The sequence below is a fragment of the Scophthalmus maximus genome, chromosome 16 (assembly GCF_022379125.1).
Source record: "Scophthalmus maximus strain ysfricsl-2021 chromosome 16, ASM2237912v1, whole genome shotgun sequence".
Taxonomy (NCBI): domain Eukaryota; kingdom Metazoa; phylum Chordata; class Actinopteri; order Pleuronectiformes; family Scophthalmidae; genus Scophthalmus; species Scophthalmus maximus.
Window position 1 is genome coordinate 17,533,895 of NC_061530.1, and position 12,325 is coordinate 17,546,219.

General features: G+C 48.3%; 1 protein-coding gene across 4 annotated transcripts in view; it reads left to right on the forward strand.

Annotated features, from left to right (window-relative positions):
* Window positions 1-8,599, forward strand: part of sdk2b (sidekick cell adhesion molecule 2b) — a 235,148-nt gene extending 226,549 nt beyond the window's left edge. For 2 of the 4 annotated variants that reach the window (XM_035613333.2, XM_035613332.2), the window contains exons 44-46: window positions 821-950; window positions 5,519-5,575; window positions 6,161-8,599. In XM_035613333.2, coding sequence (XP_035469226.1) covers window positions 821-950; window positions 5,519-5,575; window positions 6,161-6,607 — 634 coding nt within the window. In that variant the 3' untranslated portion in view covers window positions 6,608-8,599. The remainder of the gene's footprint in view (window positions 1-820; window positions 951-5,518; window positions 5,576-6,160) is intronic. The other 2 variants (XM_035613335.2, XM_035613334.2) reach the window with 1 other exon arrangement.
* The last annotated feature ends 3,726 nt before the right edge of the window (window positions 8,600-12,325 follow it).

Below are 12,325 nucleotides of genomic sequence, written 5' to 3' on the forward strand. Positions count from 1 at the left end.
GCTGTATATAAATGAAGCTTGTTGTTATTATATAATGGAAAAGAAAAAGAAGGGTTAGAAGATCAGACAAACTCAGAGTTTGTCTTTTTATTTTTTTTTAAATCATCGACAGGGGAGTCAGACAGAACAGAGGGTCCTGAGGGGAGAGGGTCCTGAGGTAACATAAAAGAAATGATCCCAGTTGGCATCGAACTGGGGACGTTGTGTCCCGGAGCACCAGGGCCACAGGGGAAAACTTACACAAGCTAGATGAATATAAAACCACTTTTATTTCAAGATAGACATGAAGGAGGGCGTTCCCGAAATCCCCTTCAGACATGCAGACCCATAAATGATGCAGTTGTTTCCACCCACATTGGGCCCATTCATGAGACGGCCGCCTGCCAGCCCGCTTCTCAATAAGGGATCCAAAAGTTTCTTTCCATTCATTTCCATACCTGGAAGCAAACTCCAGTTCACCAAAGCCACCGGGGCGGAGTCCGGAATGTGTCCAATCGCGGTGGAGCGGAGGGTCAGCTGACACGGGACGCACCCCGGGGTCAAACGCCGTGGCACTGCGTCGGTCTTTGATGGCGCACAAGGTGCTGGTTAACCTTGGGTGGGATCACATCTGATCGTCTAACTGCATGACCGTTGTCCCCACCTGACTCTTTTGTGATGCCGGCGTATTGCCAGATCTCGGCAAATGCCCTCGAAACAAGTACGAAAACTACGAAAGTTGTAGTTGCGTCCTTGACATGAACTTCTTTTGTGAAATGATAGAAGGACAACGACCGGCTGAATTATTCTGACAGTTCCCCTCCTCTGCCCTTGTGCCCAGGTCTCCTCCCAGGCCCAGTCCGGGAAGTCTCCACTACTCCGACGAAGACGTCAGCACCAAGTACAACGACCTGATCCCCGCGGAGAGCAGCAGCCTGACGGAAAAACCCTCCGAGATCTCGGACTCACAGGTGCGGTGGCGACACTCGGCGCACACACACACACACACACACACACGCGCGCGCGCGCTCCCTTGTGTTGTATGGTCTCCTGCGTGTATCTGTCAAGTGTCTGTACCTGTCCCGTGTGCGCCACACGCTTGCCATCTCCCCGAATTCCTCAGGGAATTCAGCTTTTTTTGCATTGTCAGCGGTGCGATGCTCTGTGCCGGCCCATGCTGTCCACGTGGCCCGTGGCCCTTTGTCATTCCCCTGAATGCATTTGACGCCGCAGAGGTCACGCGATGCAGCTACCAGTGCTGCACGTGGAGCGATGAGAGATTAATGACTCTGGTGGCAAATGCACAGTTTTCTATTTTAAAGACCAGTGACCTGTGTCAAACATCCACCTGAGATCCAGGCCACTGCGCTCAGCCACAGCGCGCGTTACGTAAGGCGGCGAGGGGCCCGGCGGACTGTGCGAGGTTTACTTTAGAGCGAGCTGTGTGTCGGAAAGTGGCCGCTCCGTCCAGGCGGCCTGTCCCACTTTCCTGATGGAGCTTCAGTGAGAAAGGTCAGAGTCAGTAAAAAAACAAAAACCAAGATACTGCACTGGCTTTTCACCCTCATTAACGTTATGAAGAGCAAATACAGATGATACAGTCACCGCTGTACTACTGCTAGTAGCTGACATGTGGTGCACATGTTTCCTTTGTGCCGAAGCAAACTACTCTTTCCCATGGCGCTTGCAACTCCGCGGTTTTGTCCTAGTGGTTAGTGCGTCGGACCCAGGGGCTTCGCGGACCAGGCCAGAGCAGCAAATTCACAACAACAACAACAACAACAACAACAACAAGAGAAACAAGCTGTCATGTCGGACTATGTTGGTGTCTTTTTTGGTTTTTCATGGTCTTTTCCTTTACTCCCCCTTTGTGCTTTAATGTGCATTGTTTCCTCTCCTTTGTGCGTAGACGTTGTTTCTGTTTTTTTGTCACCTCCCCACCGCAGCTCTCTCTCTCTGTGGTCTTTGGTGAGGCGTCTCGCGGCCCCCAGGCAGAGGAGAAGCATCAGGGGACTTTTAGACTTTCATCCCATTGTTCTCGTTCATGTTAAGGGATCCGTTACCTCCGGGGCATCTCCCGAGTTGCCTTCGGAGCATCTCTTCAGCTAAAACGCGCCCCTCGCGGGGGAACGCTGCCGCCGCCACCGCCAGAAATCTCTCCCCACCCGCACTGATCCAGACCTAATAATCCTATTTCCAGATGGAAAGAAATCTCCCCCACAATGAATCGCTACGGACAGGACCTTTCGCAGCTTCAAATGAGGCATTTCGACGTTTCACCACCTGTCGGGCGTATCTACCATTCACACTTGTGTATGGTCAAACTTGGCCCTGATGTAGTGACAGGAGCCCCCCCCCCCCCCCCCCGGACGACGCCCGCCTGCTGCCACGCTACCGGTCCAGGGGGGGCTGACGTTAGCTTTGATGGGATAGGGGGAAGAAAAAAACAAAATCCACAGAGCCCGGCCTGTTTTTGCCCCCGACAGGCCCGAACCGTATCAGCACCCGATGGTGCTTTTGGAAAGATCCTGGAATGTCCTTTGAAGTTTTATTGAGCGGATAACACTGAGCTATCACTATGACATTGTGCTGTCTGTCCTCTTTAATCCCCTGTGGGGGGGGCGGGGGCTCCGCCGGCAGGTATAAGTTGACTATTGTGCTCCTGAGAGAGAGAGGGACTCACATTGACTCGGGCCTCCATTACTGCTCTGCTCCCCTACAGGTAGAAAGAAGCCTATTGACCTTTTTTTTTTTTTTCTTCTAATTTCTATCTAATTTTCGAAACTTTGTCTCCGTGGCAATGTCTTTGTTTCATTTGTTGAGGCCGAAAAGCGGTCGAAGGCGGATGATCACATCTCCGGGTCAGAGGCGGATCGTACACTTCGCTCTCTCTGCAGAGGGAGAGAAGTGAAAAAAGATCTTTCTATATTTTTCCTTCCTCTCTCTCTGTTTCAGTTTCTGTCTGAGTTACTGCAGATCTTTTTTTTCCTTTTTTTTTTTTTTTTTGGCCGGAGTTCAACAGAGAGTAGAGCGCCTGCGACGTTTGGATCTGTCTCTAGAAACAAGGCAGAGCTTTGTTTTGACAGTCTGGGGTATGATGTCATGACCCAGACTAAATAATACTGATGACACCCCCCACCCCCCCCCCCCCCAAAATAAATTAGATCATATTTTTCAGCGTGGTGGCGGTGAAAACTAGACTCAAACTCACACAGGCCGTAAAACTACAGAGAGATGACACATGAAAGGGGGAAAAATCCAGAACGTACTGTACACACACACACACACACACACACACACACACGCGCGCGCTTCCTACTCTCTTGAGTAGGAAGCCCGTCTGGGACGGCCCTAATGCCAAATCAAAAATCCCAAATCCCTCTGATTATATTTGTTTGGATGAACGTACATCTCAGTAGTCTGAGGGGGATTGGCGCGGCGGAGGAGGCCTACATCCCCTTCATCGATGCCATTTTTTTTTTCCATCGCAGTGAAATAGCTAAAAACAAAAACAAACATGAGTCTCTGGAAACCACCCCCCCCGAGCCCCCACATGAAGTGTTATTGTCTTTCTCCCCCCGCGGGACCCCTGCTGTGTTCACTTCATCAATGAGAGTGACAAAGACAGCCCCCCCCCCCCCCCCCCCCCTTGAAATAATCCATAAATATAGGACAAAGGGACTGACCCACTCTGTGGTATTGGGTAATGCATCAGTGTTTGGGAGGGGGAGGGGCCCAGGGGGTTGTTGTGTCAGTCTTGTGTGGTGATATAAAACTTGGCTAAAGTTAAATTCTAATTTATCCACAAAAGGGTTTTGATGATGAGTTGTTTAATTGATCAATTAGCCCATAACTGCAAATAGAAACAAAGAAAGAGATTAACCATCTTAAAATGACAGCATATGCCGAGGTCAAGGGTCAAAGTTCGTTCATTCATCTCCCGTCAATAGCCATTTTTTATCACCGCCTCCATTGTCTTGCTTTTCTCCATTTCTTCTTGTTTTTTTTATTTTATCTGTCTGTGACGCTTGCGACTGTAAACAGGAACGCAGGAGGCCACCGCCTCACGCTAATGATGAAATAAACCACCGTCGGGATGTTTCGTCAAGTTAATTAGACGGATTCCTCAATATGCTCCTCTGCCTAATCTAACATCACAACGATGGGAAAGATGTTTAATAATTGACACTGGCAGTACGTCTGTCTCATATCCCCCACACATAAACAAGATGGTGGCTCCCCGGAGGCCCCCGAGGGGGGGGGGGGGGGGGGGCTCCCGCTTCTTTTTACAGGACTCCAGCTCTGGTGATTATGCTCGTAATGAGTTTCAAGTTTAAAAAAAATAAAAAGGATCTGTTTCACCTGCCGCGACTCCCCCAGAGGTAAACACCTCCAAGCATCTCCTCGAAAGGGCTTCCTCGACTTATTTCTGGAGAGGACGAGCGACGGGCCGAGAGGGGAAAAGGAGGGAGGAGAGATTAGATGTGGCGTATACTCGAGCGGAGAACATTTCAGAACATCTGCTGCGCACACTTCACTTGCGTCAACACTTGGTCTGCGCTCACTCTTTCCCACTCACACACACACACACACACACACACACACACACACACACACACACACACAACTGGCGGCGGTGGTGTTTCATCTCTCGATGCGGCGTTCATTCTTTAGCAAATGGACACACACACACGCACACACACACACTGATGCTTCTCAGAAAAACTCTGAGAACATGTGATCTTCGTAAGTTGATTTCGGGACCTTGAGAGAAAACATTGTGCCGCACACAATGTCTGCCTTTGATTAATTTGAGGATAAGGTGGGGGGGGGGGGGGTTGTGTGCGTGTGTGTGTGCGTGAGGGGGTCACTTTCCTTTGTTTAGGTTTAAAAAAGCAGGACCATGTTTTCCTCTTCTTATAATTCAACCCAAGCATTTTCTGTTTGGAACTTTTATCAACTCTGCTGACAGGGGGGGGGGGGGGCAGAAAAGAAAAGCCTTTGTTTAGGGGGTCTGGCATTGGAGACGTGAACCGCGTTGAGGCGGAGGGGAAATGGGAGACTCGCGCCATATGTATCACACATGTGCCGAGCGGTATCCAGCCAGAAGATCAGCGCTCTCGGTCCTCTGCGCCAGCAGCCGTGTTTCTTGGATGGAAACACGCGAACGCGAGGAGAGAAGATAAGGAGGAAAGAACCTTTACTCCGCTTCATTTGCCGGGGCCAATTCGGCAGCTCGCGTTTATTTCAGTGAAGTTGACCACGAGTATTATCATCATTTCTTCTGCAGATGTGGAATTCAAACTAACTCTCAAACTCATTTTTTTTTCCCGATCCCCTTTTTAAAAGTCATTTTCTGTGTGTTTCAGTGTTTTCGGGGTTTTTTTTGTATCTATTATCAACGGATCTATACACACACAAAGATATATATCTATGTATATATACACATTTATGTTTTTCTCATCATCATGACTGGGCCATTTGAATCACTCTTGTTACGGTGATGTTCTGTAAAACCCATTGTTCTGTTCACCCATAGGAGGCGCTGGTGTTTTCATATGGGACAGGTGGCCTTCATACACTTCCACTGCATTTGGTGAGGTTCCTGTGGCTGCCTGCTTTGAATGTCTGTGGCCCCGATGAGGCGACTGGCTCCTCCCGCCGGTCCCTATTCAACCCCCCTCCCCCCAAACCCCCCCCCCCCACCCCACCCCCAAGATTCCCACTAGAGGTTTTTATGTGGTTGCACTGTACAAACACCAAGCCTCGTCTTTGCTGGCGTGGTGAGGAAAACAAAGAGATCTTAACCTCCTGAACACATCGGTATGATAGAAAATAAAAAAAATTGACCTTTGCCGTCTTGTGTCAACGGTACGTTTTTCAGTGCACGCTTTCAGTAACAAAGTCATTCTTCCGTCATCACGCTTTGACCATCTCTGACGTCCCATGTGTTCCCGTGTGCCGTGTTGTAAACGTGTGTGTGCATGTGTGTGTGTGTGTGTGTGTAGACGGGGATGATTGTGGTATTAACGACCTTGACTCAGTGATTCAATAACTTCATGTTCATTTTTCATTTAGAGCCTTATAGCATCCTCTAACTGCTCTCCATGGAAACGCCGCGCCGATCTTCTTCCGCCCCTAACTCCGCGAATGTCTCCTCTTCTGCCGTTTTCTCTCGCAGGGCAGCGACAGCGAGTACGAGGTGGACCCCAACCGACAGAAGACCCACTCCTTCGTCAACCACTACATCAGCGACCCCACCTACTACAACTCCTGGCGCCGCCAGCAGAAGGGCATATCCCGGGCGCAGGCCTACAGCTACACCGAGTCCGAGTCGGGCGACCCGGAGCACTGCGCCCCGCCGCCGCTGCCCCCTCTACCGCCGCTGCCGCCCCAGCTCAGCTCGCCGAGCCCCCAGCCCCAGCAGGCCCAGGGCCAGCCCCAGGGCCCGCACCAGGCCCCGCCCCAGGGCCAGGGCAGCCTGTTTAGGCCCAAAGGTAGCCGGACTCCCACCCCCTCCCAGCAGAGCTCCAACCCCCCCAGCCAGCACAGCACCCTCTACAGGCCCCCGAGCAGCCTAGCCCCAGGATCGCGGGCCCCGATTGCTGGCTTCTCCTCCTTTGTGTAAAAAAAAAAAAGAAAATTCTGAAAAAGGGACATAGAAATTTCTGGAAAATATCTACCCAACTCGTGTTGAAGGAGAACATAGCATTGCATAACCTGCAGTCGACCCGATTCAGTCATTCGGTTTCAGTTTTCTTTCTTTTCAGTACTTTTTAGTTTTCTTTCATTTCGTATATGTTACGTTTCTTATTCAGGCCTGGACACATGCGGGACAACGGCATGAGACCTTGACCTCTAAGAGCACTTCTTTTGTGTGTGTGTGTGTGTAATGAGTGGAAGTGTCGACTTTCTTTCACCAGTTGATAAAATACTTCTCTGCAGCATCTGCTAACTTTTATTTATTTTTTTGCTTATTTGAACTTATCGCATGGCTTTTTTCTTTCTTTCTTTCTTACATTTATTTCCCACCTTTTTTTCTTTTTGTCACTTTTTTTCGGAAACACATTCAAAACGGTAAATCTCTCTGATTCTGTACAAAGTCACAAGAATCTTTGAACAACACACAAACACACATATAAATATACATATATATAGTAGATGTACCTAGAGGACACAAAATCCCCGTTGACGGAGACTGAAAAGAGGGAGCCATATTTGTGGAAGCGGGAAAAAAAGGACAAGTGTTTGTTTGGATGGCCTGGATGTAAATCAAACAAAAAAATGATGGAGGAAGAAGAAGAAATCAAAGACAGACGTGGATGTGGAATTAATGCCAAATGAAACAAATTTTATTGCGTTGGCCGGAAAGAGTTCGAAGCGGGACATTGGAGGTGAACCCTGCGTCTCCATGGAAACGGGCTCACTGGCCTTTAGCACACACAAACACACATTGGACAAGTCGGTCGGACAGCGTTTTTTGGCCGCGGCTGGTCGAAGCGTGGCCGCGCTGTGCCTGAAGGAATCCTGCGGATATAAATCTGAAATGAAAAGTGTATATCTGTGATTTGGTCTCTTTAAGTCTTTTTTGTGTGTGTGTGTGTGTGTGAGTGTATTACAGTGAATCAAAGATGCCTTGATAGAGAAATATACTTATTTATGATATCTGGCACCGGTTTGTGACTGAACTGCTTACGCCCCCCCCCCCCCCCCCGGACTGTGGCATCATGATAGGCCGGCCTGGCGCCACGTCGGCCATCTTTGAAATCCTGACAGATGTGGTTGGGGGCTGTGAATTCATTTGCATACACGACCCATACTTTTTTTTTTTTTGCTGGCTCTCCAATACACACACACACACACACACACGTACGTGACGTCAGTCTCATTCTGCAAACGTCTACTGAAAAGAAATGCTTTTGAAAACACAAGAGGGTCAAAACTGTCCGAGGCGGTCCCGGGACTGATGCACGTGTGGGACGCTTTTGCCTGTCCTGCTCAAATGTGAGCGGAGTGATGCTGGCTAGAAAGAAAGAGGATTTTTTTTTCCATCCTCCCCCCCCCTCGCTGGTCTAACTCTTGTTCCATCACCGGTCACGATCGCGGCCCCGGCGCCGAAGCCTGCGCCGAGAGATGATGTCATTGAATTGCCACCCCCCCCCCCCCCCCCCCCCCCCTTTGTGTAATCAACTGCTCTGTACTATTCAGGTGTGAGTGCGCTGTCCCAAATCGCTAATAGTGTGTGTGTGTGTGTGTGTGTGTGTGTGTGATTACACTTCTTGTGCATAAGCTTTACAGATCATTCACTGTGTCTGGTTGTAAAGAGTTCGTCCTGCCCCGGAGTGACGCCGCATAGGGGTCGGCCCACCGTCCGGCCGCTCGCCCCGCCCCCCGGTGTGCTGCTCAAGACGCTGTAGTGAAGACTCGGTGGTGTGTTCCCTAGTTTCCATTGTTGGAGAAAAAAAGGACAAAAAAAATCATCTGCTTATTATTTTTTTTAATTTTTCTTTTTTCGTCTGTGGGGTGATTTCATTGTATGCAACAAAACGCTTATCATTGCAGTATCTGAATGAATATATGATCACAGTACATTTCTGAAATAAATTATTTTTCAATGTTAGCTCTGCTCAGGCTCAATGGCAAAGTTGTTCAGGGGAGACGAGGGGGGGGGGGGTTGCGAGGGGCACTGAAGTTGGGATAGGATGGGAGCGGGAGATTCAAATCATATGAACTGTGATGTAGTGTCATGGTGCGTTCACACCGAACGGTCAAAGTTAAATTTCGCGTGGCGGTACTCGACCGGCAAATATTCGGGCCTTCTGTTCTCGGACGCAGGCGTCAGTGACGTCGGCAGAACGCTTATTGGCTTCCGCGAACATCGCGTCACGTGACTATTTTCGTTCCGCTCGAGCGTGAGGAGCAAATGACGCGTATTCCGTGTGTCTCTGCGTTACTGGTGACGCCTCATTTGCGTCCCCTAGCTTTGCATTAACTTGGAATGTGATCTCAGCGCGCTTGTGAACGCACCATGAAGCTCCATTCAAGCATCGAGCCTTGAAAATCACAGAGCTTTGGAATTTGCTCAAGCTGGAAACTTCTCCTCGTTCTGATTTCATCATCTCACCGATGCATCAACGATAACCCTGCGTTCCTTTGATATTTTCAGTCTGATTGGTCAGCATTTCCACGAAAACAGTGAATCTGTCCATGGGGAACAGAAATAGCCGCAATGTTGAAAAAAAAATTGGAGACCAGTCAATACCGGGTCCCGTGTTTAATTGCTTTTGTGTATAAAAGCAGAGAGGTCTGATTTGTCGACGGCTGATTAGCTAATGAAACTAACCGAGTGTTACTCTGGGCGGCGATAAATTGGATCGGATGCTGTGAAATCCTGTTATCCGGCTACAAAGGCCCCCACCTGACTTCTCCATCTTCCTCAACTCATTAGCTCATCAGTCGTTCTTCATTTGGCTAAACTGCCTTTAGTCGCCGCTTTGAAACCCCCATCAGGCTGCACATTAAAGCGACCCGTATATGTATTTGGGGCATAGGTAATATGTTTTTGTGTTTTTTTAGACGTAGCTGAGCAAACAGACACATAATTGCAAGGCAAAAACAACAGGCACAATGTCAGACGGTGTTAGACGCTAATTGGATCCCAGTCAACCCGATCCGGGGCTAACCCACTGAACACACAGACACGAGAACAGAGGAGATTAGACGGGGACGGGACGGGGCGGAGGGGAATTGGAACGAGCGCATCCAGAGCACTAATCCCCACATGGGAAATTTCCCTTTCGACGGAAGAAGACGACACACAGACGGTGCGGCGTGTCATTTGCCGAAATGTTCCATTTCCGCGCCATGCGCGTCCGTCCGCTCTTCCTTTCTCGCCGTCCCCTCGGGAACACGGATGGCGGAGAAGCGAGCGAGCTGGCGGTCCCTGTTAAATAGGGGGGGGGAGGCCGAGGTGCTAAATGGCCCTGAGCTTTGAGGGGACCCGCAGTTGGAATATTAAAGGGATTCAGACAGAAGGTGTAGTTCAAACGAATTCGAGAAACACTGAATGTAATTGCCTCATTTGTGGGGCTCTCACCGGCGGTGGGTCGGGGACTCGAAGAGGGATTCGCGGGCGGTCGGAGAAAAGGATACTAATTTGAGAAAAAAAGGGGGATGTTCCCCGAGCGCCGTTTTCTAATGTACTGCTCTGTTTGGTGGATGCCTTAATTGGTTTTGTGACTCGACGTGCATTGTGGGAATGAGCACAAAACTGAGCCATAGCCATTTCGGTAAAGTTTTGCCCCAAGGCGGCCTCACGCTCTCACCCCGTCATGGCAGTTTGGACACTGGTTTCCAAAAAAAAGTTACGTAAATTGTCATCGGATGAAGTCATATATGGCCACAGTTATTTTCATTGCCGCGTTTTCTCATTCTCCCAGTTGACAAGCCTAGAAAACGAGCCCCCCCCCCCCCCCCCCCCCCCGTGTCCTAATTTTCTTGCTGTGGCCTCTCCGAGCTGCGTGCATTATATAACATAGAGACACAAAGGAACACACGAGGAAGCAATAATTGAATAAGGGGGGCCCACTTCAGGGTAATGTGCCGTCAAACATTTGTGTTCCTGCGCGGCCTCGCTGGAGTTCTGAGGGATCCAGCGAGAACTCGCCGTTAAAATAATGAATTGGTTCATTGTGTAATAGCATGAGATCTGATATAAGGTATAATATTTAGAGGTGGATGAAAGACAGGTGGGCGTCGGTGGTCAAGTTCACCACCTGAGCACCAGATGACTCGTTTGGAACCGCACAGGCACACGCGTGTGAAATGAAAGGCCGTGGAAATGTGGAAGTTCTCAAAAAATAAGTGGAGTGAAGTGAACAAAGTCTATACCCCTATTACCTTCATTAATATTATAAGGCAGACATGTTCAGACGGCCCGTTTCTGACATTAAAGAAGTCCTCTTGAGATGATTTGGCCCTCGAGCAGAATGAACCATTGAACGTGCTGCATATTCAACGCTGTGTAAAAGTTTGTATTTGTTTTGCGCATGAAATTGTTGTCGTGGAATAATTATCCATTACCCTACAAGAGCCACACACAGATGGAGTATTGCCGGTCTACCAATTATTTCGTGAAAAACACAATAAAAGCAATAACGCTCAGGGTTCAAAGTGAAGTCTTCCCAATCCCAACAGACGGAGTTCTGAAATAAGAATGTGGATGAACTTCTGCTTATACAGTGCTGGTAAGTTCACCTCGAAAAAGTTACAAAAATACAGTTTAACAGGAAGCTAAAGTTCAGGGAAATATTGTTCTCTCTCTTGTCGAGAGTTAAGGGAGAGGATTGATTCCACATATCATCTAAATATGAGTATTCACTGTCTTTTGGCCAAGAAATAGTCTGCTACATAACCTCCTCCCTAAAACAGCTACTTTTGATTCTAACACGTCATTTCTTTTTGTAGGATTAAATCATTTTGAATGTATAGGGTAATTGAATTGTAGAGGTGCGGAGCTAAGCAAATTGTCCGCTTTGGGCACGTGAGCTTTTATACGAACAATACAGATGTACAGAATTTCTAATATATGGAAAACTTCCAGTCTCACAACTTCTTGGTCGTTGTAGGGAACACCTAGTCCAGGAGGAATGTGGGGCTACGGAGCTTAAGCCCCCAAAACTTAACACCTACGGGTTAGAAAAAGCTAAAAAAAAAACTTATATTTGCAGATATTTAATCATGAAATACCTTTCTGTAAGTATGAGACAAGATATTCCCAGAACAGGAAAGTTTGGGGGAGAGGGTGGCGTTCGCAATTTTGGTTTCACCCGAGTATTATGAGGTTATCAAGGAAGTGTCCGGTTGCATTAATGCAAAAATAATCAGAGATTTCGAGAATGATGTCGTAATATTACGAGAACAAAGAAGTGATTTAATGAGAAAAAAAAGACTTATTTCTGGGGGAAAAGATATAAAAACACCACCAAACCCCTCCAAGTCCATGTGGTCGTTTTCTTCGGAACAGACGCAGTTCATCACACTTCTGGTGATGTGGTGCTATTCTAGTTTCATTATGACTTTACACTTGAAATCTGAGAGTTCTGAGAGTCCCTCCAAGTTCTCATTACTCCTCCATCTTTAGTGTGTGAAGATCTCATTTCACTGCCATCAACACTGGACTGAAAAGGCTTTGGGACCCTCACACACACACACGCACACACACACATGTGTCTCTCTAGAGTTGTGAGGACCCCCATTGACATAATGTATTCCCTAGCCCCTTACCCTAACCCTTAACCATCACAACTAAATGTCTAACCCTAGCCCCTAACCTAAACCCAATTCC